Below are 26,489 nucleotides of genomic sequence, written 5' to 3'. Positions count from 1 at the left end.
TTCCCACTATTTTTCACTGTAACCCTGTTTTATTCTGGCCCTTGATTTCTCTGCCTATTACTTTTCTTATTCGCCTTTCTGTCTTTTATTCGTGTCCTTGATTTCCCCTCCTCTGACTCCTTGCATAGGTTCTTTGCCATTTTAGTTTAAATCACTCCAGCCAATACTCTCCTTCGGACATCATTCCGGGTCCCAGATTGTGCGGCTGAATACATTTATTCTCCGAATTATTGTTTTCTGATCCTAAGAGCAGAGGGAGTATTGGGAATGGGAAAAGAAAATCTCAAGTTCCCCAATCGCTACCACCTGATTATATCAGAAATCTCCCTTCTGGATGAAATCGCCGTCAGTAAGCCTTCCCTTGCAACTTATTCCATATTCCAAATACTCTTCTTGTGAAATAGGTCTCCTGGAATCACTCATTTCTTTTCTCATTTTAGAAATGGATCGCCCTGTTATCAATCCCTTCATACAGTGTGAAAAATGTATCTGGATATCCATTATTCATTTGAGAATAGGCAAGTCAAAAATGCAAGAATTGTTTTCTCAATGTTAATGGCTACCATCACACTCCCCCCCCCCCCCCCCCCCCCCTCCCCTGCAACCTTTTTCTGCTGTCTTCAAGCGTCACCATCGAAAATTGTAGAGGTCTGGAGAGTCCAACCTTTACACATCTCAGTATCACTCATTGGGTAACCTCAAATGAAAGAATTGTTAACTTGATACATGATGCACAAAAATATAAAATTAACAATTTCTCCGTAGGTGTGAGCACAGGTTACTGTTTGCTCTTGTAAACTTTAGCTACATTTTTAAAACTTGTAAAAAATCTCCAGTATGTTCCACTTTCCTGCTTTGTTGTTTCAGGAGTTATTCACCTCTAGAGGGAGCTAATAGTAATGCTTTATTGGATGAAGCGACCTTTGATGCATGGCTTTCCCACCCGTGGATTTGATTTTTTTTTGTATTTCTATACTTCCTCTTTCTGTTATTTGCCATTTGTTTCTCATTTTGAAGTGGGGGAGTACATCTACATTGACCAGTACGTTTAATCTCTATTGTAGCAAATATACTTGTATGATCCAGGCGAGCGACCACGAGGAAGCGATGATGGATTAGAAACCAAAATGATTTAATAGACATACTCAATACGCTCTCTACTCACTGAAGAGTATCCCGCGCCGGGCCCACACTCGGGCGGGTTAAGGGTGTGGTCCCTCCCCTCATCGGGGTTGTGATATCGAAGTACAGTGAAAAGTATTTTTCTGCGGCCGAGGGAACGTACACAGAATGTACATAGAAGACAAAAAGAATAATCAACAGAGTGCATTGACAAATGGTACATCGACAAACAGTGATTGGTTACAGTGCGGAACAACGGACCAAACAAAGCAAATACATGAGCAAGCGCAGCATAGGGTGTCGTGAATAGTGTTCTTACAAGGAACAGATCAGTCTGAGTGGGAGTCGTTGAGGAGTCTAGTAGCTGTGGGGAGGAAACTGTTCCTATGTCTGGATGTGTGGGTCTTCAGACTTCTGTACCCTCTGTCTGATGGAAGGGTCTTGAAGAAGGCAAAGCCTGGGTGGGAGGGGTCTCTGATAATGCTGTCTGCCTTCCTGAGGCAGCGCGAGGTGTATACAGAATCAATGTGAGGGTGGCAAGCTTGTGTGATGTGTTGGGCTGAGTTCACTACACTCTGCAGTTTATTGCGATCTTGGGGAGATCATAGTCAGGTGGGCAACGGGGAACCTGATGGTACAGGCCCCACGGCCTTGAATCAAATTTTAACCCCCCCCCCCACCCGCGCGCGAAGTCCGACATATTGGCCATTTTGACACTTGGAAGGGTCAATTCTTTTGTCCACTTTGCCTGGGGTGTCTTTCAGGCGACTGCTGTGCTGGTTCTGGCGGAATATAATGTATTGGGGAGGGATATTTTTGGGCCAGTCGCCTGAGCGGTGCTATTGTCCTCGGCCCGGCAGGTGTCCCTGGATCTGTGGCGACCTCGGTTGATTGATTCTCAATGTCAGACTCTGGGTCCGAGGTGTCAGTGTCCTGCAAAATCGTGGGGTATGTCACCCTCAAAGGGCACCAATAGTGGCTGTGCCGGAGGAAGAGGTACCACTGGTTGTGGGAGCTCTGGGCGGTCTTTGAGGACTTCTGCAGGTGGCTGCAGAGGTGGTCCACGTGTTTGCTGGACTCCTTCCACTCTGCCTGTCCTGAGTAGGAGACTGGTCCCGACCACTGGATCACAACTCAGGGAATCCATAATGCGCCGTCTGCGAAATTCCATCCATAAACCACGTCACCCGTGGCATTTTCCCTGATGGGTCTAGTTTGCCTCAAGGCGAAGGTCATTGACCTTCTCCCCAATATTAGGTAGCTCGAGGCTCAGCCATGTGCGCAGCCGACGTCCCATCAGCAGCTCAGAAGGTGCTATCCATGTGGTGCGGTGTTATAAAACATTAAAAAGCCCAAACGGGTCTCCGGGGAACCGTTCAGTCCAGAAAATTCCCAAACTCTGCAGGGGTGAATACCGTGCTGTTATCTGACGATAAATCCTCCGGAGTTCTGTGGACACTGAAGATCTGGCAGAGCTTCTCTGTCAAAGAACAAAGAGAACAAAGTGAAGGGTAGGTCATGCCTCACAAACCTTATCGAGTTCTTTGAGAAGGTGACTGAACAGGTAGACGAGGGTAGAGCAGTTGATGTGGTGTATATGGATTTCAGTAAAGCGTTTGATAAGGTTCCCCACGGTCGGCTATTGCAGAAAATACGGAGGCTGGGGATTGAGGGTGATTTAGAGATGTGGATCAGAAATTGGCTAGTTGAAAGAAGACAGAGAGTGGTAGTTGATGGGAAATGTTCAGAATGGAGTTCAGTTACGAGTGGCGTACCACAAGGATCTGTTCTGGGGCCGTTGCTGTTTGTCATTTTTATAAATGACCTAGAGGAGGGCGCAGAAGGATGGGTGAGTAAATTTGCAGACGACACTAAAGTCGGTGGAGTTGTAGACAGTGCGGAAGGATGTTGCAGGTTACAGAGGACATAGATAAGCTGCAGAGCTGGGCTGAGAGGTGGCAAATGGAGTTTAATGTGGAGAAGTGTGATGTGATTCACTTTGGAAAGAATAACAGGAATGCGGAATATTTGGCTAATGGTAAAATTCTTGGTAGTGTGGATGAGCAGAGGGATCTCGGTGTCCATGTACATAGATCCCAAAAAGTTGCCACCCAGGTTGATAGGGTTGTGAAGAAGGCCTATGGTGTGTTGGCCTTTATTGGTAGAGGGATTGAGTTCCGGAGCCATGAGGTCATGTTGCAGTTGTACAAAACTCTAGTACGGCCGCATTTGGAGTATTGCGTAAAGTTCTGGTCGCCTCATTATAGGAAGGACGTGGAAGCTTTGGAACGGGTGCAGAGGAGATTTACCAGGATGTTGCCTGGTATGGAGGGAAAATCTTATGAGGAAAGGCTGATGGACTTGAGGTTGTTTTCGTTAGAGAGAAGAAGGTTAAGAGGTGACTTAATAGAGGCATACAAAATGATCAGAGGGTTAGATAGGGTGGACAGCGAGAGCCTTCTCCCGCGGATGGAGGTGGCTAGCACGAGGGGACATAGCCTTAAATTGAGGGGTAATAGATATAGGACAGAGGTCAGAGGTGGGTTTTTTACGCAAAGAGTGGTGAGGCCGTGGAATGCCCTACCTGCAACAGTAGTGAACTCGCCAACATTGAGGGCATTTAAAAGTTTATTGGATAAGCATATGGATGATAAGGGCATAGTGTAGGTTAGATGGCCTTTAGTTTTTTTTTCCATGTCGGTGCAACATCGAGGGCCGAAGGGCCTGTACTGCGCTGTATCGTTCTATGTTCTATGTTCTAACAAAGAAAAGTACAGCACAGGACCAGGCCCTTCGGCCCTCCAAGCCCGTGCCGATCATGCTGCCCGTCTAAACTAAAATCTTCTATACTTCCTGGGTCCGTATCCCTCTATTCCCATCCTAGTCATGTATTTGTCAAGATGCCCCTTAAACGTCACTATCATCCCTGCTTCCACCACCTCCTCCGGCAGCAAGTTCCAGGCACCCACTGCCCTCTGTGTAAAAAAACTTGCCTCGTACATCTCCTCTAAACCTTGCTCCTCGCACCTTAAACCTATGCCCCCTAGTAATTGACCCCTCTACCCTGGGGAAAAGCCTCTGACGATCCACTCTGTTTATGCCCCATATAATTTTGTAGTCCTCTATCAGGTCGACCCTCAACCTCCGTCGTTCCAGTGAGAACAAACCGAGTTTATTCAACCGCTCCTCATAGCTAATGCCCTCCATTCCAGGCAACATCCTGGTAAATCTCTTCTGCACCCTCTCCAAAGCCTCCACATCCTTCTGGTAGTGTGGTGAATAGAATTGAACACTATACTCCAAGTGTGGCCGAACTAAGGTTCTACACAGCTGCAACATGACTTGCCAATTCTTATACTCAATGCCCCGGTCAATGAAGGTAAGCATGCCGTATGCCTTCTTGACTACCTTCTCCACCTGTGTTGCCCCTTTCAGTGACCTGTGGACTTGTACACCTAGATCTCTCTGACTTTCAATACTCTTGAGGGTTCTACCATTCACTGTATGTTCCCTACCTGCATTAGACCTTCCAAAATGCATTACCTCACATTTCTCCGGATTAAACTCCATTTGCCATCTCTCCGCCCAAGTCTCCAAACGATCTAATTCCTGCTGTATCCTCTGACAGTCCCCATCGCTATCCACAATTCCACCTACCTTTAGTGTTGTCTGCAAACTTACTAATCAGACCAGTTACAATTTCCTCCAAATCAGTTATATATACTACGAACAGCAAAGGTCCCAGCACTAATCCCTGCGGAACACCACTAGTCACAGCCCTCCAATTAGAAAAGCACCCTTCCATTGCTACTCTCTGCCTTCTATGATCTAGCCAGTTCTGTATCCACCTTGCCAGCTCACCCCTGATCCCGTGTGACTTAACCTTTTGTACCAGTCTACCATGAGGGACCTTGTCAAAGGCCTTACCGAAGTCCATGGAGACAACATCCACTGCCCTACCTGCATCAATCATCTACATTCTTATCGTGTCCTGTGACGCCGTCGTCATCATTTGGTGGATGTCTAACTACTTGAAATGGCTGTCAAAGATGAGCAGAAACATCTGTCCTCGAAAAGGTCCCGCAAAATCAATGTGGAGACGGGATGTAATAAAGATGCTCGCGGATGTTGACTTCATAGTCCATGAAATGGGCCTGTCCCTGGGGGGGGGGGTCATCGTTGGTGTAGCGGCGGTCGAGTGGATTTCCCTTCTGGCACCGCACCTTTTGGCTCCCGCACATCTGTCCTGCTGGCTGGGGCCCTCGTGAGTGGGGGAATAATGGTGCCACTCCTCAGGAGCCTGCTGATGCTGGTTGGGCCTCAATCCCAATGGCGGGTGTCTGGAACCTCTGCCTGGGGTCAGCAGCTTTCTGAAAGTCTAAGTGCATCTCGCCCAGCAGGCGTCCTTGGGTCGCAGCATCTTGGATACCGCAGACCAACTGGTCCCTGAGTGGTTCCGATAGAGTAGACCCAAACTCGCAAAATTTGGCAAACGTCTTTAAAAGGGTCAGGAATTTGGTCACTGATTCGTCCTGGTGTTGGGTGGTCGTGTGAAAACAAACATGTCTCACTTTGAGCGGTGGCTTTGGATTATCACCAACTCAAACAACTCTCCGGGTAAATCAAACCTTTTATGATGCTGTGACTGCCCCACAGATCATGTGGAGGGTCACTGTTTGCTACATACTACATCCTTTCCATTTTTATAAATGACCTGGAAGAGAGTGTAGAAGGATGGGTTAGTAAATTTGCAGATGACACGAATGTCGGTGGAGTTGTGGATAGTGCTGAAGGATGTTATAGGTTACAGAGGGACATAGATAAGCTGCAGAGCTGGGCTGAGAGGTGGCAGATGGAGTTTAATGCGGAAAAGTGTGAGGCGGTTCACTTTGGAAGGAGTAACAGGAATGCAGAGTACTGGGCTAAAGGCAAGATTCTTGGTAGTGTAGGTGAACAGAGAGATCTCGCCATTCAAGTACATAAATCCCTGAAAGTTGCCACCCAGGTTAATAGGGCTGTTAAGAAGGCATATGGTGTGCTGGCCTTTATCAGTAGGGGGATTGAGTTTCGTAGCCACGAGGTCATGCTGCAGCTGTACAAAACTCTGGTGCGGCCGCACCTGGAGTACTACGTGCAGTTCTGGTAACCACATTATAGGAAGGAAGTGGAAGCTTTGGAAAGGGTTCAGAGGAGATTTACTAGGATGTTGCCTGGTATGGAGGGAAGGTCTTACGAGGAAAGGCTTAATAGAGGTGTCTTAATAGAGACATATAAGATAGCCAGAGGGTTAGATAGGGTGGACAGTGAGAGTCTTTTTCCTCGGATGGTGATGACCAACACGAGGGAACATAGCTTTAAATTGAGGGGTGGTAGATATAGGACAGATGTCAGAGGTAGTTTCTTTACTCAGAGAGTAGTAGGGGTGTGGAATGCCCTGCCTGCAACAGTAGTAGACTCGCCAAATTTAAGGTCATTTAAGTGGTCACTGGATAGACATATGGATGAAAATGGAATAGTGTAGGTCAGATAGGCTTCAGATGGTTTCACGGGTCGGCGCAACATCGAGGGCCGAAGGGCCCGTACTGCGCTGTAATGTTCTATGTTCTAAGTGAGATGTTTGTGGTCCAGGCGAGGGGACAGGAGAAGCGACTACCAGAGTGGCCGTTTAGGTTAGTAAAGGGAAGCTTTAGGTACCTAGGCATCGAAGTGGCGCGGGAATGGGACCGGCTGCATGAATTGAATCTGGCCCGTCTGGTGGACAAATGAAGGATGATTTTAGAAGATGGGACGCGCTTCCGTTGTCTCTGGCTGGGAGTGTGCAAATGGTGAAGATGACGGTCCTCCCAAGATTCCTATTTGTATTTCAGTGTCTCCCCATCTTTATTCCGCGGTCCTTTTTTAAGCAGGTCAACAAAGTGATCACGGGCTTCGTCTGGGCGGGCAAGACACCACGAGTAAGGAAGGTAATGCTTGAGTAGAGTCGGTGAGAGGGCGGGCTGGCGCTGCCAAATTTTAGCAACTGTTACTGGGCGGCTAAGATAGCCATGACCAGGATGTGGGTGGTAGGGGACGAGTCGGCATGGGTGCATATGGAGGCGGCTTCATGTAAGGGTGCCAGTTTGGGGGCGTTGGTAACTGCGCCTCTGCCGTTCCCGCCGGCGCGGTACTCCACCAGTCCAGTGGTAGTGGCGGCCCTGAGAGTTTGGGGCCAGTGGAGGCGGCATGAGGGAGCATCGGTTTGGGCCCAATCTGTGATAATCACTCGTTTGCCTCCGCGGTGTATGGACAGGGGGTTCCGGTATTGGCGGAGAGTGGGGATTGAGAGGCTGGGGAATATGTTCATAGAGAGGAGCTTTCCGAGTATGAGGGCATTGGAGGAAAACTTTGGGTTGGTGAGGGGAAACAAATTCAGGTATCTACAGGTGTGGGACTTCCTTCGTAAACAGGTGTCAACCTTCCCGCTCCTACCGCTAAGGGGGATTCAGGACAGCGTAGTTTTCAGAGGGTGGGTAGGAGAAGGGAGTGTCTCGGACATTTATAAGGAGCTTATGGGGTTGGAGGAGACGCAGACCAAGGAACTGAAGCACAAATGGGAGGAGAAGCTGCGCGGAGACATAGAGGATAGTCTATGGGCGGACGCGATGAGTAGAGTCAACACGTCTGCAACATGTGCCAGGCTCAGCCTGATACATTTTAAGGTTGTTCACCGGGCTCACATGACAGTGGCCCGGATGAACAGATTCTTTGGGGTGGAGGACAAGTGCGCAAAATGTGCGGGAGGACCGGGGAACCATGTCCACATTTTTTGGACATATCCAAAGTTATGGGGATTTTGGCAGGGGTTTGTGGACATCATGTCCACGTTGTTAAAAACAAGGGTGGCTCTGAGTCCAGAGGTGGTGATTTTCGGGGTGTCAGAAGACCCGGGTATCCAGGAGAAGAAAGAGGCAGACGTTCTGGCCTTTGCTTCCCTGGTAGCCCGGAGACGGATACTATTAGCTTGGAGGGACTCAAAGCCCCCGAAGACGGAGACCTGGCTATCGGACATGGCTAGCTCTCTCTGGAGAAAATCAAGTTCGCCTTGAGATGGTCACTGTTAGGGTTCACCCGGAGGTGGCAACCGTTCATTGACTTTTTTGCGGGAAATTAATCATTTAATTGATTAAATGATTAAATGGGGCTGGGGTACTAGGAGGTTGTAGGGGGTAGAGATTAGAGTAGGGGGTCAACCTCTATGAGAGGTGAGAGGTAAATGACTTTTGCACTATGTTTATGGTTTCATGTATATTGTTTATTTTGTTGTTGTTACTATGCAAAAAATACCTCAATAAAATGTTTTTTTTTAAACTGTAGCGAATGTAGGGATCTCAGCACTTTAGCCTCTGGAGAAGGATAGATTTCTTGACAGCAATCTCGAGAATTTCATCTTGTTCTGCCTATGTGCCGACTCTCAAAGTTGTTGTCATTTTGAGTGGATTAATGATAGCGTTTGGTGTTATTTTATTGAAAAATTTCAGTCAACAGATCAGAGCTATTAGAATAAACCCCATTAAATGAAGAGCAGTGAGATCATTTGGAATGGATAAAGAGATTTTTAGATTTCTATATAGAATTTGTGTTTAAGTAGCTCAGTGAGGCTATATACCTTTCATCCATAGATCTGTTGCTACAGCACAAAATGGACTGATCACTGAAAATTTCAAGGTAATTTTTAGCTCCGTTCCATTCCTCAGAAGGTCCATGTACTGAAAATTGAACACTTTGAATGCAGAATATTGAGAATATAAATATATAAATAGCATTGTTCTTATAAACTGTTTACAGTATACGTCTTTATTTACTCAACATGTCCAAACCATAAATTGAAACGATTGCATTGGAAATGTATTCTGAAAGCCTGAACTATTTATTAATATGATTCTTAACATATTTTTGCCAACAGGATATGACAACTATCGAAAGAATGTCAAGTTGTGTTGATGAGACGTGAGTTCTGAAGGGAGCTTGGTGGAATACCTCTTTTTTGATATCTCGGGAAAATGCTTGTGTCGAGGCAGAAATATTAAAATATTAAAGTTGTTTATTTAATTTGATTCATTAGATAATTTAATTTTCATTATCACCAGAATAATTGTAAGTCCCATTTTTGTGCAGTAGGTAATTTGATGCTGAAATTGAATTGAGCAACTTTGAATTCATACTTTTCGATAATTTGTGCTTTTGAAGTGCAAAATAAACATAAAATTAATCAGTAATGGACTAAAACAGTCTACATTATACAGAAATAATTTGTGGAAAAGCCAGTCAAAGTAAAGATTTGATTATAGCACCTTTTGTAACTAAAGGGTTTGCAGTTATAATTTGTTTTGTGGACAACAAAGTACGGTCAACAAAATCAATAACTTTGATCATGTCCTTACAAATCAGAATTTTTTAAAGCCAATTGTTTAGAAATATACAACCATGTACCGGTATCATTAGAGATTAATTAGAAAATTGACTTTCAAGTTCAGTATTTCAAATAAAGGAGTTGGAAGAAAGCCATTAACTTCAGCATGCCTAGTGTTATAAAGGGATTGAATTTTAAACACATGAGTCATGATGTGCCAACAGTACTACGTCAGTCAAGCTATTGTTCTTTTATGACTGTATCACTCAATAGGATGGTTGCTTCTTACTAAAGCTCTTATCTGTAGATTGAAGCCCAGCAAGCCATGGCAGCAAACCTTCTCAGAAGTGTTTGGCACTCGCTGGAAGATCCTGTGGTTCATTCCATTCAGGCAGAGGCAACCGCTGCGATTCTCCTACAACCTGGCCAATCACGTTTAACAGATGAAGGCTGAAAAGATGAGTTCTCCGGTGTCAAAGTACTTAGCAGAATTTCCAGTGAGACTTCCATCCCCTTGTTCAAATTGACATTTGATACTTCTCTCCTAGCAACAAGTGGTGTGTCCCAAGTAATATTCTGAACAAACCTTTTGCCTGCTAATAGCTAATACAGACCGTGTTTCAGGGCCACAAAAGCGTATTGGAAATATGAAATTCTAATTATATTAGAATCATTCAGAAGCAACTAATTGTCATTTATAAGAGATGTGTAGGATATCCTTTATTTAAACTTTCCAGCTAATTTCAGCCTGATTTTTAGCAAAGGATGACCATTTTGATCAAAATTGTTACACTGATATATCAATTGAAAATATACACTGTTCGGAAAAATTCAGCCTTTCACACATCAGGAAAGGAGGGTCAGTCTTTTTAATATTATCTGTTAGTGCTAGAAAAGATGCACAAGACAAACTGTTTGGGACCTTTCAATGAGTTACAATATGGTTTTAAAGTATATTGTTTTAATTTCCCTCCTGATTAATTTTTAAAGGTTTTTGTAAATTCAATTTCTCTAGTTCATTTAAACTAATATTTAACTTTTGTATCAATCGTTGCTGATGGGATTAGCTACTACTTTTTTATTCCTGAATGTTACAAGACCACTTTAAAAAATAAAATGGGAAAAAAATGATAACGGTGAGCACATGCTCGGAATATGAATTTTTCCAGCTGGAGAAGATCATGTAATGTAGCAGATTGCTTGGAGAAAATGACCAAGGAAGTTTATTTATGGTATGGTAAAAGTATAATAAAATTAAATTGGGCCAGTCCTGTGGGAAACAGTTTACAGGAAAGCAAATCAAATTGAAGAATGTTTTAACAAGTGCCTATAATTTAGTGACTTTTACTGTAACAGTGCAATTGGTTTGTTCTAATCAATTCACGAACCAAAGATGTTATATGACTGTTAGGACAAGCTCTAATGGTAAAGTAAATTGTGATTTTGAAAAAAAAAGTAACCTGCGGTAATTTGTTGCAATTACTTTGTTGTGTTCTGATTGTCAGACCATTGTTTATTCTGATCTCTCTCTATGGCGACTGTGTATATTTTTACAATGTATGTGAATTGCAGTATGTGTCTCCTCTCCATTTAGAGGATATCTGAGCATGTAGTACACACTGTTCACTACAAAAGTAATTTTTTTTACCTATTCTCCAATCAGAGAACTCCTTAAAAAATACTGACTTCTGTTATATAAGTGATGGGAAACAAATAGCATAATTCACTGTTAAATGTAATGTTCAGGTAATTGTAGCAACTCTTCTTTTTGTGCTTAGTAATTCACAGTACAATGTTTAATCTCTGCTGCGTTACTTTGAAGTTGAAGTAGCATTGGTTTTTGAATAAATTCTCACAAACCCATGTTTTTCTCAAATTCCTCCCTTTCTATTGTGAGGGTACAGGTTTACATAAGTTTACAGTTTACAGGCAGCAGCAAGCTTTCCCAATCGCACCCAAATGACCAGTCTTCATTTAGAAACCTTGACAGTAAATGCCAATAAAACCATTCCCATGGAGAGCATCACTACCATCTGATCCTTCCCTTGTGCAAGGATTTTCCAGCAGCAATCACTGGATTGTAAATCGGACCAAGAATGATCGATCTCCTGCAACTATTTAGAGCAGTGGCATGAATACCATTTGCATTTGCAAACTGCTCCTTCGGTAAACGTTGTGCACCCAACCTGTGGTCCTCCTGGTCTGCTTCGTTCAAAGGGAACATGGTTTCACATTTATTCACCAGAGCCATCAGAGGAGTTAACTCTGCAAGACAGTTCACCAGGAGCAGAGCGTTGCAGTCACGTTGTTACATCATGAGTTGCACCTCTTTCTCAAAGGAACACTAGCAGCAAAAAGCAAATCTTGATTACAACTTTCACGTTCCAGATGGTAACATATTGCAATGTTAGCTCTGCCGATCAGTCAGTGTGGCACTCAGCTGGAGTTTTAAGCCTAAGCTGCTGATGGGTTTACTAGGAGCTGAGCTTGTCTGAAAGGCAGGTTGTAACAACCCTTTGATATTATAATTTGTAAAATGTGTCCAATTTTAAAAAACAGACTTTGTATATAACATCTATCAAAATATTATGTTCTGACAAATAGGCCATGACTTACAAAATCAAATATATGGAGTAAGTAGCCAGGTTTAGCTTCCTTTCTAGATATGTTTATCATTTGTTAATGTTGAGCAGTGTTTAATTTAAAAGTGGTTTTGGCAATTATAAAGTTCTCTGTAGAAATCCCTATTTTGTTCAAATGTGGTGCATCTCTTAAAATATACATAGTGATGGGTGAAAAAAAACAAATGTTACACCACACCAGTGGTCGAGCTTCATGTTTGGTATGAATAAAATACAGATATTTTCTTGTACTGTGTGACTTTTTTTGGAAGGAGCTACCTTGTTCCTATGTGTCAGTTTTCATTTGTTTAAGAATAAATAGTTACATTTTGACTTTCATTTCCACCTGGATCGCTGAAGCAATGGGCAGAATCTTCCATCTTTTATACTAAGTGCAGTGACAGATGCTTCTGGCAGTGACCTTCCCACTGGCTGGAATGATGGGAGCATGCACCTGATTCTGTGCTTGGAAGCTTATTAATTGTACCCAGGTGCGTATCTCTCTGAATTTCCTGGGGAGTCAGGCGCTCATTCATCCATCTACCGTCAACTGCCAGATTTAAAGGTCCCACCACCACATTTAATCAGCATTCAAATGAAGGGGCACGGCAGCACAGTGGTTAGCACAGTTGCTTCACAGCTCCAGGGTGCCAGATTCGATTCCTGGCTTGGGTCACTGTCTGTGTGGAGCTTGCACTCCCCGTGTCTGCGTGGGTTTCCTCCGGGTGCCCCGATTTTCTCCCACAGTCCAAAGATGTGCAGGTTAGGTGGGTTGGCCATGATAAATTGCCCTTACTGTCCAAAAAGGTTGGGTGGGGTTACAGGGATGGGGTGGAGTTGTGGGCTTAGGTAGGGTGCTCTTTGCAAGGGCTGGTGCAGACTCGATGGGCCGAATTGCCTCCTTCTGCACTGTAAATTCTATGTAATGCATACATTTCATTTGTCTCCACTCAACCATGCAGGAAGTCCAGCACCCAAAAGAACAAGGTGAGTAACGTCAAGAAGAAGACTCCACCACTATTCAGCCACCAGTCCCTCGAGGCATGTTCTCTAGCTGAGAGAGATGCCTCTAGGAAGCACTCTATCGTCACCCCCTTGGTCACGGGGGGGGGGGGGGGGGGGGGGGGGCATTATCTAGGAGGTCAGTGTGGCTGGCAACTGCGCCCAAAGTGCCACCCAGTGAAGGGAGCAGGTGGTAGATCTCATCCACTCCACTAGGGTAAAATCATCCTTCAACAGCCTCCAGTATTAAACTCTCATCATGGCACCAGGTACTTAAATGACGACTTTTTTCATGAATCTCACACATTTATTCGCAGGGAATACTGCCCCATCTCCACAACCTGAGATGCACATCCTTGCACATACAATTTATCCTTGCACATAAGAACTAGGAGCAGGAGTAGGCCATCTGGCCCCTCGAGCCTGCTCCGCCATTCAATTAGATCATGGCTGATCTTTTGTGGACTCAGCTCCACTTTCCGGCCCGAACACCATAACCCTTAATCCCTTTATTCTTCAAAAAACTATCTATCTTTACCTTAAAAACATGTAATGAAGGAGTCTCAACTGCTTCACTGGGCAAGGAATTCCATAGATTCACAACCCTTTGGGTGAAGAAGTTCCTCCTAAACTCAGTCCTAAATCTACTTCCCCTTATTTTGAGGCTATGCCCCCTAGTTCTGCTGTCACCTGCCAGTGGAAACAACCTGCCCGCATCTATCCTATCTATTCCCTTCATAATTTTAAATGTTTCTATAAGATCCCCCCTCATCCTTCTAAATTCCAACGAGTACAGTCCCAGTCTACTCAACCTCTCCTCATAATCCAACCCCTTCAGCTCTGGGATTAACCTAGTGAATCTCCTCTGCACACCCTCCAGCGCCAGTACGTCCTTTCTCAAGTAAGGAGACCAAAACTGAACACAATACTCCAGGTGTGGCCGCACCAACACCTTATACAATTGCAACATAACCTCCCGAGTCTTAAACTCCATCCCTTTAGCAATGAAGGACAAAATTCCATTTGCCTTCTTAATCACCTGTTGCACTTGTAAACCAACCTTCTGTGACTCATGCACTAGCACACCCAAGTCTCTCTGAACAGCGGCATGCTTTAATATTTTATCGTTTAAATAATAATCCCGTTTGCTGTTATTCCTACCAAAATGGATAACCTCACATTTGTCAACATTGTATTCCATCTGCCAGACCCGAGCCCATTCACTTAACCTATCCAAATCCCTCTGCAGACTTCCAGTATCCTCTGCACTTTTCGCTTTACCACTCATCTTAGTGTCATCTGCAAACTTGGACACATTGCCCTTGGTCCCCAACTCCAAATCATCAATGTAAATTGTGAACAATTGTGGGCCCAACACGGATCCCTGAGGGACACCACTAGCTACTGATTGCCAACCAGAGAAACACCCATTTATCCCAACTCTTTGCTTTCTATTAATTAACCAATCCTCTATCCATGCTACTACTTTACCCTTAATGCCATGCATCTTTATCTTATGCAGCAACCTTTTGTGTGGCACCTTGTCAAAGGCTTTCTGGAAATCCAGATATACCACATCCATCGGCTCCCCGTTATCTACTGCACTGGTAATGTCCTCAAAAAATTCCACTAAATTAGTTAGGCATGACCTGCCTTTAACGAACCCATGCTGCGTCTGCCCAATGGGACAATTTCTATCCAGATGCCTCGCAATTTCTTCCTTGATGATAGATTCCAGCATCTTCCCTATTACCGAAGTTAAACTCACTGGCCTATAATTTCCTGCTTTCTGCCTACCTCCTTTTTTAAACAGTGGCGTCACGTTTGCTAATTTCCAATCCACTGGGACCACCCCAATACAAGAACCAGGGACCCCAGTTCAATTCCGGCCTTGGATGACTGTGTGGAGTTTGTCTGTTCTCCCAGTGTCTCTGTGGGTTTCCTCCAGGTGCTCCGGTTTCCTCTCAGAATCCAAAGTGTTCAGTGTAGGTGGATTGGCCATGCTAAATTGCCCCTTGTATGTGCAAGGATGTGCAGCTCAGGTTGTGGAGATGGGGCAGGTTGAACGGTTTAGATTCGATTTATCCCTGCGAATAAATGTGTGAGATTCATGAAAAGAGTCGTCATTTAAGTATATTAAGTCTATTCTTCTGCGTCAGCCGCTGTGGTCCTCCACGATGACCGACACGGAGATGATCCCCCAGCGCATGCGCAAATTCGCACCGGCCGGTGGAGGCCCTTCGGCGCCGGTTAGCGTGGCGCCAAGCCCCTTCCCCGCCGGCTGGCGCGGCGCAGGCCACTCCAGCGCCGGCCTAGCCCCTCAAAGTGCAGAGTATTCCGCACCTTTGCGGCGGCCAAGGGCAGCACGGTGGCGCAGTGGGTTAGCCCTGCAGCCTCACTGCGCTGAGGTACCAGGTTCGAACCCGGCTCTGGGTCACTGTCTGTGTGGAGTTTGCACATTCTCACCGTGTTTGCATGGGTTTCGCCCCCACAACCCAACACTAAATTGTCCCTTAATTGGAAAAAATGATTTGGATAATCTAAATTTATTTTAAAAATAGAAAAAAAAAACCTTTGGGGCGGCCTGATGCCGGCGTGGTTCACGATCCGATTCCCGCAGAATCCCACCCATGGTTTTGAACTGAACCCCCCTTCCCGCAACCCCGCTGCTGCAAGTTGCTATTTGAACTGGCTCAGGAGCGCCACTTGATGCTTGTGCTCTATGGCGTAATTCATGATGTGATTTTGATGGACTTGGCTAGCGGCTAATCCCCTCTCCTTAAATTCTGTGACATTTTCTGTTTTCGTTTGGGATTGTTAGAACCTTTCGAAAGATTCTGGAGAAGAATACAGGTTCCATTTTTGTTTTCAGTTTTGTTCTGAGAAGGAGCTGGCAGAAGCATGTTAAATGTCTCTCCCAAAAGGCAGCACTTTGGCACAGTGGTTAGCTCTGATGCCTCATGGTGCCAAGGACACCCATTCATTTAAGATGCATCTGGACAGATATATGAACGGGTGGGGAACAGAGAGAAGTAGATCCTTGGAAAATAGGCAACAGGTTTAGATAAAGGATCTGGATCGGCGCAGGCTGGGAGGGCCGAAGGGCCTGTTCTTGTGTTGTAATTTTCTTTGTTCAATCCGGGCACTGGGTCACTGTTCTTGTGGAGTTTGTACATTCTCCGTATGTGCGGGGTCTCACTCGAACAACCCAAAGACGTGCAAGGTGGATGGATTGGCCCACTAAATTTCCCTTTAATTGGAAAAATAAAAAATATATATATATCTCCCTCTGATATCTCGGCTGAGTGAGCAGATCTGGACACTGATCAGTCCTGTGTAGGTTTATCTCCTGATTTAAATCCTGCAAGCATTCTCTACCCAGCCAGGCTGGTGCAGGTTTAAACCTCTGTGAGAAATTCTGGGAAAAGCCCAGGCTGATATTGCTCTGGACAATCCAAAAGGGTACTGAGGTCCAGGCCATTTTCTCTCTCTCTATACCACAGCCAGAAACCCTGCACAAAGAGTAGAAAAGCATTCCCAGAGGCAGAGTGGATGGTAAACCCCTCTAAACTGCCAGGTTGAGAATGCTATTACTATCTGGAGTGAAACTGAGAGTCAATCTGGTGGAGGCCTGTACAAGTGAAGATGACTCTCCAGTGAAATTCCTGCAGCACACGATGTCTAATTGAAGGCAAATTCTTAAAGCTCCAAGTCAACCGATGATTTGAAGATCAGCAACTACAAAGGCTCAGCAGCAAAGATTCATCTCAGCCCCTTTGATCCCTGTTAATTTTTAACCTTTCCTTCCTTCCCACTGAGCCTCTATCTTGTGTGTGTCTGGGTGGAGGGTGGAATGGAGTTTGTAGTATGGTTAGATCAGTCGGCCATTGTTCTATTATTTCCATTACATGTTTATCTCTTCTCTTAATATAAATAAACAGTCTTTTTAATGTTTTACAGACAAATCCGGTGCTTGTAAGTCATTGGTGCCATTGAGGATCAAAGATTTCAGGAAAACATGCATTATTAGTTAATTCACCGATGTTGGGACTCAGGGGCCTGTGGGTCTGGAATTAACCGAGGAATTAACCTAGCCCAGGGTATCATAATAAATTGGGGGTATCTCTGGGACCTCGAGCATTGGACGGTAAATTTAGGGTGCAGTGTAAATTGTAACGAGACATCTGGGCCGGGTTTCTCCCAAAACTGGCGTGATGGCCGGGAACCAGTGCCAAAAACGGTGAGGACCACTCCGGCGTTGGGCCCCCTCAAACATCGTGAAGTCTCCGGGCCCGAATGGGCTAGCAGCGGCGTGACGGCATTCGCGACGGCGTCACCCGCCATGGACGCACCACATCACGACGCCGCGAGGTGTAATCAACGCCGCTCGGCGTCACAGCACAACAGACGGTTCCCCTCCCCCCCCCGAAGACCCGCAAAGATGGTCGGCCGCCGCACAGCCCCGAGGTTCCAGGAGCGCGACATCGAGGCGCTCCTGGACGCAGTACAGGAGAGGAGGGACGCCCTGTACCCCCGGACATGGCCGCAGGGTCGCCCCACGCCTCAGCCTGCGCCTGTGGAGGTAGGTGGCAGAGGCAGTCAGCGCTGTGGCTGTGACACCAAGAACAGGCACCCAGTGCCACAAGAAGGTGAACGACCTCATCAGGGCAGCCAGGGTGAGTCCCACCCACCGCCACCGATGTTCGGCACACCCCCAGGTGCAACCAACCCTAACGCTAACCCAACCCTAACCCTAATGTGCTGCGCACCTCTGCCAATACACGCGCAATCGCTGTCGTGCAGTCATATACCTGTCGAACACTGTTGCCCTTTACCACCTGCCCACCCACCCCCCACAGGAGAAGCATGCACACAACACAGGGAGTGTCAGAGGACTGGAGGGGGCCCAGCTGATGAGAGACCACTCACCGTCCATGATGAGAGGTCCCTGGAACTGGTAGGCGGACCTGAGGACCGGGAGGTTGCCGATGCAGAGGTCGGGGGCCCACCGGCAAGTGAGCCACCCACGGCCCTTCCCCCTCCCCCATATCCCCTCTCCCCCATATCCCCCCTCCCCCATATCCCCTCTCCCCCATATCCCCTCTCCCCATATCCCCTCCCCATGTCTCCCATATCCCCTTTCCCCATATCCCCCTCCCCATATCCCCTCTCCCCCATATCCCCTCTCCCCATATCCTCTCTCCCCATATCACCTCTCCCCCATATCCCCTCTCCCCATATCCCCTCTCCCCCATATCCCCCTCTCCCCATATCCCCTCTCCCCCATATCCCCTCTCTCCATATCCCCCCTCCCCCATATCTCCAATATCCCCCCTCCCCCATATCCCCTCTCCCCCATATACCCCCTCCCCATATCCCCTCCCCCATATCCCCTCTCCCCCATATCCCCTCTCCCCCATATCCCCCCTACCCCATATCTCCCATATCCCCTCTCCCCATATCCCCCTCCCCCATATCCCCTCTCCCCTATATCCCCTCTCCCCATATCCCCCCATATCCTCTCTCCCCATATCACCTCTCCCCCATATCCCCCCTCCCCATATCCCCTCTCCCCCATATACCCTCTCCCCCATAACCCCCCTCCCCCATATCCTTTCTCCCCCATATCGCCCCTCCCCATATCCCTTCTCCCCATATCCCCTCCCCCAATATCCCCCTCCCCCATATCCCCCCTCTCCCATATCCCCCGTATCCCCCTCCCTCATATCTCCCTCTCCCTATATCTCCCTCTCCCCATATCCCCTCTCCCCCATATCCCCCCTCCCCCATATCCCCTCTCCCCCATATCCGCCATATCCCTTCTCCCCCCTATCCCCCTCCCCCCATCCCCCTCCCCCATATCCCCTCTCCCCCATATCCCCCTCCCCCATAACCCTCTCCCCCATATCCCCTCTCCCCCATATCCGCCATATCCCTTCTCCCCCATATCCCTCTCCCCCATATCCCCCTCCCCCATATCCCTCCCCCCCATATCCCTTCTCCCCCATATCCCCCTCCCCCCTATCCCCTCTCCCCCATATCCCCTCTCCCCCATATCCCCTGATCACCGCCCGCATGTCTAACCATGTATGCTGTATTGTGTGTTGCAGGACCAAACATCGAGGCCCCCATCCCCACGGATGCCGACGGCCCACAGGATGCCCCAGGGCAGCGACGAGAGAGGGAGAGACCCGGCTTCTCTAGCGGGCGATGCCCGCAGGATGCCTCAGGGCGGCCAAGAGAGGGAGAGACCTGGAGCAACACAGGGACGACGCCCCCGTCTCGTGCGGGTGCGGCGACTCAGGCGTGTGACACCCAGCGATGAGGGGAGCAGCCACAGGCCCCCGTCGCAGCCGAGCCAGGACAGCCCTACCCAGGACACTCCTACCCAGCACACCCCTACCCAGGACACACCTACCCAGGACACCACTACCCAGGACCCCCCTACCCAGGACAGCCCCACCCAGGACACTCCTACCCAGGACAGCCCTACCCAGGATAGCCCTACCCAGGACAGCCCTACCCAGGACAGCCCCACCCAGGACACTCCTACCCAGGACACTCCTACCCAGGACACTCCTACCCAGGATAGCCCTACCCAGGACAGCCCTACCCAGGACACCCCTACCCAGGACAGCCCCACCCAGGACACTCCTACCCAGGACACTCCTACCCAGGACACTCCTACCCAGGATAGCCCTACCCAGGACAGCCCTACCCAGGACACCCCTACCCAGGACACCCCTACCCAGGACACCCCTACCCAGGACACCCCTACCCAGGACAGCCCTACCCAGGACAGCCCCACCCAGGACACTCCTACCCAGGACACTCCTACCCAGGACACTCCTACCCAGGATAGCCCTACCCAGGACAGCCCTACCCAGGACACCCCTACCCAGGACACCCCTACCCAGGACACCCCTACCCAGGACACCGACACACATGACACTGAAAGACAGGATAGTGACACACAGCAGACGGGTAGAGATCAGTCGCCACCCCAGGGGTCCATGGACTCGTAATTCTGACGATGCACATGCCACAATGCCACTGCTATCTCCAACACCCTCCACCATCGCAGAGACACTCGCCTCGGTTGGGCACTTTAGTGATGACGCGTCTGGTACACTCACTGGTGCGCACAACACAGCTGTACCGGTACAGCAGGTGGAGGTAGGAGCAGCAGAGGGGCCGGGAGGTCAGAGGGCCTCCTGGCACAAGCGAACATCTGCCGCCCAGATGGGTCCCGGGTTCCTAGAGTTACCACACCCATCCATAGACCCAATGCAGCCAACAAACCTGGGACGAAGGAGGAGGATGATGGCTGGCTTGCAGCGGCTGCAGACGCAGGTGGAAGAGTCCACCCGCGTCCAGGATCTGGGAGTGGTGCCGGTCATGCGTGCCACCCAGGCCGAAACCGCACGGGTGGCATCCGCGGTGGAGGCAATGGGTGCAACGGTTTCAGACATGGGGAGCAGGATGCAAGGCCTGGGGCGTTCCGTGAGGGTGGCGTGTGTGGCCCAGTACATGGCTTCCCTCTCACAGGAAGCCATGAGCCAGAGCCAGCGGCAGACGGCAGAGGCGCTCAATGCCGTGGCCCAGTCTCAGCAGGCCATGGCGCAGTCCCAGCAGGTAATGACCCAGTCTCTGCAGCCCATGGCTGAGGGCATCGTTGCCATTGCCCATGTGCTAGCTGGCGTCGCACGGTCACAAGCAGGGATGGGCAACTCCCTGAGCTCTATGGCTGCAAACCTGCAGGCCCTTGTAGATACCAGCACGGGCCTCCAGGACTGGCAGCACCAGGTGTCGGAGGGGAGGGGGGGGGGGGGGGGGGGTTGTCAGATGGCCGGTCCGTTCGCACCCCCGACCCATGTAGAGGCTCGGGGGCCATCGGGCACCCCGAGGGAGGAGGAGGTGCTGGGGCCCGTCCCGGGTCCCCCTGTAGGGGAGGTCCCGGAACACCGCAGCACCTTGGACTCCCCCCCCCCCCCCACCCCCCTTCCGTCCCAGGAGCATCTGGTGGGCAACGGGTAGGACAGGCTGGCAGCTCACCATCCCAGTTTCCCGAGCCGCAGCCTGGCCCATGTAGGCCGGGCCGCCCCAGGAAACGGCCGCCAAAGGGATCCCGAGTCACAGGGCAGGAATCACAGGAGTCCACCTCCAGTTCTGCTGTACCGTCTGGGGAACCACCTAGACGTAGTCAAATGGCCCGTAAGGCCAAACAATTAGACACTGAGTAAGTTGGCACTGGTGCAGGGCACAGACGGGTTTTAGGGGCTCGTGTATGGACAGTTTGTCATTAAACTCACTTTCACACCTACAGAAACTGCCTTTGTGCTCTATCTGAAGCGTGCGGGGGTGTCATGTGCGTTGAGCGCCAGTGTGTGTGTGTGATGGGTGGTCTTATGTCGGCCCCAGGTCAGTGTGCCCCCCCTCCACCTGGGCCGCCCTCTCCATCCCACCGGGCAGAGGTTGGGACCGTGTGCTGCAGTGTCACAGCCGCATGCAGGAATGGTCTGGGTGGAGGGTGGTACTGTGGCCATGGGTCAGATATTGTCCAACGATGTGGAGCCAGGAGCTCATGACAGAGCGGGTCGTCATCATCCTCCATGGCCTGCAATAGACACGCTTCTACCAGCGACCGTGTGAGCCCGGCCCGTTGTGCCGCAGATGGATGTGCAATGGAGGGGTGGTGTACATGCGGGTGGGGTAGGGGTGGTTGGTGGTGGGTGGGGGGGGGTGAGGATGTTGGCGCTGGGTGGGTGAGGGCGGGTGAGGGTATTGGTGCTGTGTGGGTGAGGGGGGTGAGGGTGGTCAGGTGTTGCCATGGTGTGCGGTATGTGGCCATACTCGCCGATTCGCACGCCCCCTAGTCAGTGAACCGGGCGGCTATCAGCCTGTCCCGTGCCCGCTGGCCCTGCCGGTAATGGTGGGCAGCCACCCGCCCATGTCCAGCCCATCTTCCCTGACCATTGCCCCCCATCTGCCTCATCTGGGGAGGTCTGCGCCTCTTCATGCTGCTCCTCCACTCCCCCCTCCTCTGCCTGCGGCACATCGCCCCTCTGCTGGGCTATGTTGTGCAGGACACAGCGCACCACAATGATGTGGCCGACCCTATCTGACGGGTACTGGAGGGCACCCCCAGAGAGGTCCAGGCACCTGAAACGCATCTTTAGCAGCCCAAAGCACCTCTCTATCACACCCCTTGTTGCTGCATGGGCATCGTTGTAGCGGTTCTCCGCGTCACTCTGTGGCCTCCGTAATGGCGTCATCAGCCAAGACCACAACGAGTAACCCCTCTCGCCCAGCAACCAGCCACTCATCTGGGGTTGGCGTCCCTCGAACATGCCGAGGATGTAAGACTGTGACAACACGTATGAGTCATGAACACTTCGCTCCCCGGCACTGTCCCCCCACCCCGGAACTGTATCCCCTCCCCGGCAGTCTTCCCCCCTCCCCGGCACTGTCCCCCCCCGCCCCCTCCCCGGGCACTGTTCCCCCCCACCCCCCCGGCACTGTCCCCCCCGCCCCCTCCCCCGGCACTGTTCCCCCCCCCCCACCCCGGCACTGTCACCCCCGCCCCCTCCCCGGCACTGTCCCGCCCCCACCCCGGCGCTGTCCCCCCCGCCCCCTCCCTGGCACTGTCCCACCCTCCCCGGGCACTGTCGCCCCCCCCCTCCCCGGAACTGTCCCCCCCTGCCTGGCACTGTCAACCCCCCCCCCCCCACCCCCGGCACTGTGCCCCACCCCCCGGCACTGTCCACCCCTCCCAGGCACTGTCCCCCCTTCCCCGGCACTGTACCACCCTCCCCGGCACCGTCCCCCCCCTCCCCGGCACTGTCCCCCCCTCCCCGGCACTGCCCCTCCTGCCCGGCACTGTCCCCCCCCCCTCCCCGGCACTGTTCCCCCCCCCTGGCACTGTCCCCCCTCCCCGGCACTGTCCCCCCCCTCCCAGCACTGTTCCCCCCCCCGGCACTGTCCCCCCCCCCCCCCCCGGCACTCGCTCTCTCCCCCCCCCTCCCCGGCACTGTCCCCCCTCCCCGGCACTGTCCCCCCCTCCCAGGCACTGTCCCCTCCTCCCCGGCACTGTCCCCCCCTCCCAGGCATTGTTCCCCCCCTCCCCGGCACTCGTTCTCTCCCCCCCTCCCCGGCACTGTCCCCCCTCCCCGGCACTGTCCCCCCCTCCCAGGCACTGTCCCCCCCTCCCCGGCACTGTCCCCTACCCCCTGCCCGGCATTGTCCCCCCCCTCACCCCGGCACTGTCCCCCCCACCCCCTCCCCGGCACCGTCCCCCCCCTCCCCGGCACTGTCCCCTCCCCCCTCCCCGGCATTGCCCCCCCTCCCCCCGGCACTGTCCCGCCCCCACCCCGGCACTGTCCCCCCTGCCCCCTCCCCGGCACCGACCCCCCCCTCCCCGGCACTGTCCCCCCTCCCCGGCACTGCCCCTCCTCCCCGGCACTGTCCCCCCCCTCCCCGCACTGTCCCCCCTCCCCGGCACTGTCGCCCCCCCCCTCCCCGGCACTGTCCCCCCCTCCCCGGCACTGTCACCTCCCCCCTCCCCGGCACTGTCCACCCCACCCCTGCACTGTCCCCCCCGCCCCCTCCCCGGCACTGTCCCCCCCCTCCCCGGCACTGTCCCCGCTCCCCGGCACTGTCCCCCCTCCCCGGCTCTGTCCCCCTCCTCGGCACTGTACCCTCCCCCCTGCCCGGCATTGTCCACCCCACCCCGGCACTGTCACCTCCCCCCTCCCCGGCACTGTCCACCCCACTCCGGCACTGTCCCCCCCCGCCCCCCCTCCCCGGCACTGTCCCCCCCACCCCGGCACTGTCCCCCCCGCCCAGTCCCCGGCACGGTCCCACCCTCCCCGGGCACTGTCCCCCCCCCTCCCCGGAACTGTCCTCCACTCCCTGGCACCCCCCCCCCCCCCCCCTCCCGCACTGTGCCCCACCCCCCGGCACTGTCCACCCCTCCCAGGCACCGTCCCCCCTTCCCCGGCACTGTACCACCCTCCCCGGCACCGTCCCCCCCTCCCAGGCACTGTCCCCCCCTCCCCGGCACTGCCCCTCCTCCCCGGCACTGTCCCCCCCCCCTCCCCGGCATTCGCTCTCTCTCCCCTCTCCCCGGCACTGTCCCCTCCCCCCTCCCCGGCATTGTCCCCCCCCCTCCCCCCGGCACTGTCCCGCCCCCACCCCGGCACTGTCCCCCCCGCCCCCTCCCCAGCACTGTCCCCCCTCCCCGGCACTGTCCCCCTCTCCCCGGCACTGTCCCCCCCTCTCCCCGGCACTGTCCCCCCCTCCCGGCACTGTCCCCCCCTCTCCCCGGCACCGTACCCCCCTCCCCGGCACTGTCCCCCCTCCCCGGCACTGTCCCCCCCCTCCCCGTAACTGTCCCCCCCTCCCTGGCACTGTCCCCCCCTCCCCGGCACTGCCCCTCCTCCCCGGCACTGTCCCCCCCCCCCCCTCCCCGGCATTCGCTCTCTCCCCCCCTCCCCGGCACTGTCCCCTCCCCCCTCCCCGGCATTGTCCCCCCCCCCTCCCCCCGGCACTGTCCCGCCCCCACCCCGGCACTGTCCCCCCGCCCCCTCCCCAGCACTGTCCCCCCTCCCCGGCACTGTCCCCCTCTCCCCGGCACTGTCCCCCCCTCTCCCCGGCACTGTCCCCCCCTCCCGGCACTGTCCCCCCCTCTCCCCGGCACCGTCCCCCCCTCCCCGGCACTGTCCCCCCTCCCCGGCACTGTCCCCCCCCCTCCCCGTAACTGTCCCCCCCTCCCTGGCACTGTCCCCCCCCCCTCCCCGGCACTGTCCCCCTCTCCCCGGCACTGTCCCCCCCTCTCCCCGGCACTGTCCCCCCCTCCCGGCACTGTCCCCCCCTCTCCCCGGCACTGTCCCCCTCTCCCCGGCACTGTCCCCCCCTCTCCCCGGAACTGTCCCCACCTCCCCGGCACTGTCCCCCCCTCCCCGGCTCTGTCCCCCCCCTCCCCGGAACTGTCCCCACCTCCCCGGCACTGTCCCCCCCTCCCCGGCACTGTGCACCCCTCCCCGGCACCGTCCCCCTCCCCCCTCCCCGGCACTGTTCCCCCCCCCCCTCCCCGGCACTGCCCCCTCCCCCCTCTCCCCTCCCCGGCACTGTCCCCCCCTCCCCGGCACTGTCCCCCCCTCCCCGGCACTCCCCCCCACCCCCCGGCACTCCTCCCCCTCCCCGGCACTGTCCCCCCCCTCCCCGGCAATCCCCCCCCCCGGCACTCCTCCCCCTCCCCGGCACTGTCCACCCCCCTCCCCGGCACTGTCCCCCACACCCCCCCCTCCCCGGCACCGTCCCCCCTCCCCGGCACTGTCCCCCCCTCCCCGGCACCGTCCCCCCCTCCCCGGCATTGTCCCCCCCTCGCCAGCACTGTCCCCCCCTCCCCGGCACTGTCCCCCCCTCCCCGGCACTGTCCCCCCCTCCCCGCACTGTCCCCCCCTCCCCGGCATTGTCCCCTGCCCGCCCCCCGGCACTGTCCACCCCTCCCCGGCATTGTCCCCTCCCCCCTCCCCGGCACTGTCCCCCCGCCCCCTCCCCGGCACTGTCCCCCCCCCCTCCCCGGCATTGTCCCCCCCCCACCCCACGGCACTGTCCCCCCCTCCCCGGAACTGTCCCCCCCCTCCCCGGCACTCGCTCTCATCTCCCCCCCTCCCCGGCACTGTCCCCCTCTCCCCGGCACTGTCCCCCCCTCTCCCCGGCACTGTCCCCCCTCTCCCCGGCACTGTCCCCCCCTCTCCCCGGCACTGTCCCCCCTCCCCGGCACTGTCCCCCCCCCTCTCCCCGGCACTGTCCCCCTCTCCCCGCACTGTCCCCCCCTCTCCCCGGAACTGTCCCCCCCTCCCCGGCACTGTCCCCCCCCTCCCCGGCTCTGTCCCCCCCTCCCTGGAACTGTCCCCACCTCCCCGGCACTGTCCCCCCCTCCCCGGCACTGTCCCTCCCTTCCCGGCTCTGTCCCCCCCTCCCCGGCACTGTCCACCCCCTCCCCGGCACCGTCCCCCTCCCCCCTCCCCGGCACTGTCCCCCCCCCCTCCCCGGCACTGTCCCCTCCCCCCTCCCCGGCACTGTCCCCCCCTCCCCGGCACTGTCCCCCCCTCCCCGGCACTCCCCCCCCCCCCCCCCGGCACTCCTCCCCTCCCCGGCACTGTCCCCCCCCTCCCCGGCATTCCCCCCCCCCGGCACTCCTCCCTCTCCCCGGCACTGTCCCCCCCCTCCCCGGCACTGTCCCCCACAACCCCCCTCCCCGGCACCGTCCCCCCCTCCCCGGCACTGTCCCCCCCTCCCCGGCACCGTCCCCCCCTCCCCGGCATTGTCCCCCCCCTCGCCAGCACTGT

The 26,489-nt window shown here is 53.4% G+C and overlaps 1 protein-coding gene across 4 annotated transcripts in view; it reads left to right on the top strand.

Annotated features, from left to right (window-relative positions):
* The window catches only part of zdhhc21 (zinc finger DHHC-type palmitoyltransferase 21), a 229,507-nt gene extending 217,124 nt beyond the window's left edge, over positions 1 to 12,383 (top strand). For 2 of the 4 annotated variants that reach the window (XM_038804355.1, XM_038804354.1), the window contains 2 exons: positions 9,065 to 9,108; positions 9,819 to 12,383. In XM_038804355.1, coding sequence (XP_038660283.1) covers positions 9,065 to 9,108; positions 9,819 to 9,951 — 177 coding nt within the window. In that variant the 3' untranslated portion in view covers positions 9,952 to 12,383. Of the gene's footprint in view, positions 1 to 8,780; positions 8,827 to 9,064; positions 9,109 to 9,818 lie in introns of all 4 variants that reach the window. The other 2 variants (XR_005461553.1, XM_038804353.1) reach the window with 2 other exon arrangements.
* The last annotated feature ends 14,106 nt before the right edge of the window (positions 12,384 to 26,489 follow it).

The sequence above is a fragment of the Scyliorhinus canicula genome, chromosome 8, assembly GCF_902713615.1.
Source record: "Scyliorhinus canicula chromosome 8, sScyCan1.1, whole genome shotgun sequence".
Classification (NCBI taxonomy): Eukaryota; Metazoa; Chordata; class Chondrichthyes; order Carcharhiniformes; family Scyliorhinidae; genus Scyliorhinus; species Scyliorhinus canicula.
Note: the sequence above shows the minus strand (reverse complement) of the source record. Positions and strands in the feature narration are given on the sequence as shown.